We start from the raw sequence: 1,403 nt of genomic DNA, 5'->3' as shown, positions 1-1,403 counted from the left end.
ACATAATTTATTATACTTACTATAATAATATACAAAAATCTCTATTGAAAATTCTAATGTGCGTTAGATGTTCTTTTAGAGAAACGAATATTCTCTGAAATATATTTGATAAAACAGTAGATATATAAACAGTAAATGTTTAAAACCATATTATTTTTTTTATTATTCTAAAAAATGTTTTGGGGACGTACATTTACAGATTTTTCAGTAATTTACATTTGAATTTATTCTTATGAATTATTAGATGTTATGATACTTTTTAATATACGGTTTTTACATAAAAAGAACTAAACAAATTGTATAGGGAACAAACATTTATGTACACAACTTATTTACTTTTTATGTAGAAATTAATACAGGAATCTCAAAAAGATTTGCTCTCAGAAAAAATTTATGATGCTATTGATAAGGATTCTTATGACTTACAGAATTATGATACAATATGTAGTAAAATAACGGTAACAGACGATGTAAATAAAAAGAAATATGCAAGAATTGTAAAAAGAACTGTGTCACAAATAAAAATAATTTGTAAAAAGATCCTAAGATTTTTACATTATTATTCATTAACGTACAATTCAAAACCTGAATACGATGTTTGTATTCTATTAAATTATTGGGTATACAATAAATTGCATAATATTTTTCCTTCTAGGAGTCATTCTTTTATTCTTAAAATTTTTGCCAATCTCCAAATTTTATGGAATGATATTGTTGGTAAACAACCATATAATTTTCAATATAAAATATGTAAGCCAGACAATACTATTGTGAAAACAGACTGGAAGAAAAGAAAAGAATTGTACGATAATTATGTTGATTATATTGACCTACTTTATCGGGCTAAACTCGATCAAGATAAATGTACATATAATGAACAAATTGAAAAAATGATTTCAATATATGATTACTTTGAGGAAAATTGCAGATCTGATAAATACGAATGTCCAGAAGTTTTTCAAAAATACAAGGAAAACGATGTTGTGTCTAAGCTAAAAAAATTACCATGTTATAGTACAATTAAAGGTACAAGTGGACACACTTCAGGGGATGATTTATCGCATGGATCTCCAGGCCGAATTGAAATGCTCCCAGCAACTGCAGATGAGTTAGAAGATGATGATGCAGATATTTATAATACCCAGTTAGATAGTGGAGATTCCGGAATTGGAAAAAAAGTTACTCATTCAATTTTAGGCGCAGCTCCAGTTTTATTAACTGCCACTGCGTTATATAGAGTATATATATATTTTGTAATCATATACCATTATAGTACTAACTTGTAAACAACGTGCTTTACATGTACAACAATAATATGTAAATGTATTACATATCTATATTTTAATTTTGTAAATAAAGTTCACACCCTTAGGTCCCTGGATTCGTGGGCTCGTTGGAGGCAG

At 27.2% G+C, this 1,403-nt stretch overlaps 1 protein-coding gene across 1 annotated transcript; it reads left to right on the top strand.

The window, feature by feature from the left end:
• Positions 1 to 1,026: 1,026 nt before the first annotated feature.
• On the top strand, positions 1,027 to 1,286 carry PCYB_006510 (CYIR protein; the record flags this gene model as incomplete). The annotated part of the gene is made up of 1 exon (XM_004228072.1): positions 1,027 to 1,286. A coding segment is annotated over one exon (258 nt), but the record flags the coding sequence as incomplete, so codon positions are not given.
• Between the last annotated feature and the right edge of the window lie 117 nt (positions 1,287 to 1,403).

This window comes from Plasmodium cynomolgi (assembly GCF_000321355.1).
Source record: "Plasmodium cynomolgi strain B DNA, scaffold: 1023, whole genome shotgun sequence".
NCBI lineage: Eukaryota > Apicomplexa > Aconoidasida > Haemosporida > Plasmodiidae > Plasmodium > Plasmodium cynomolgi.
This window is presented reverse-complemented; position numbering and strand designations above follow the sequence as displayed.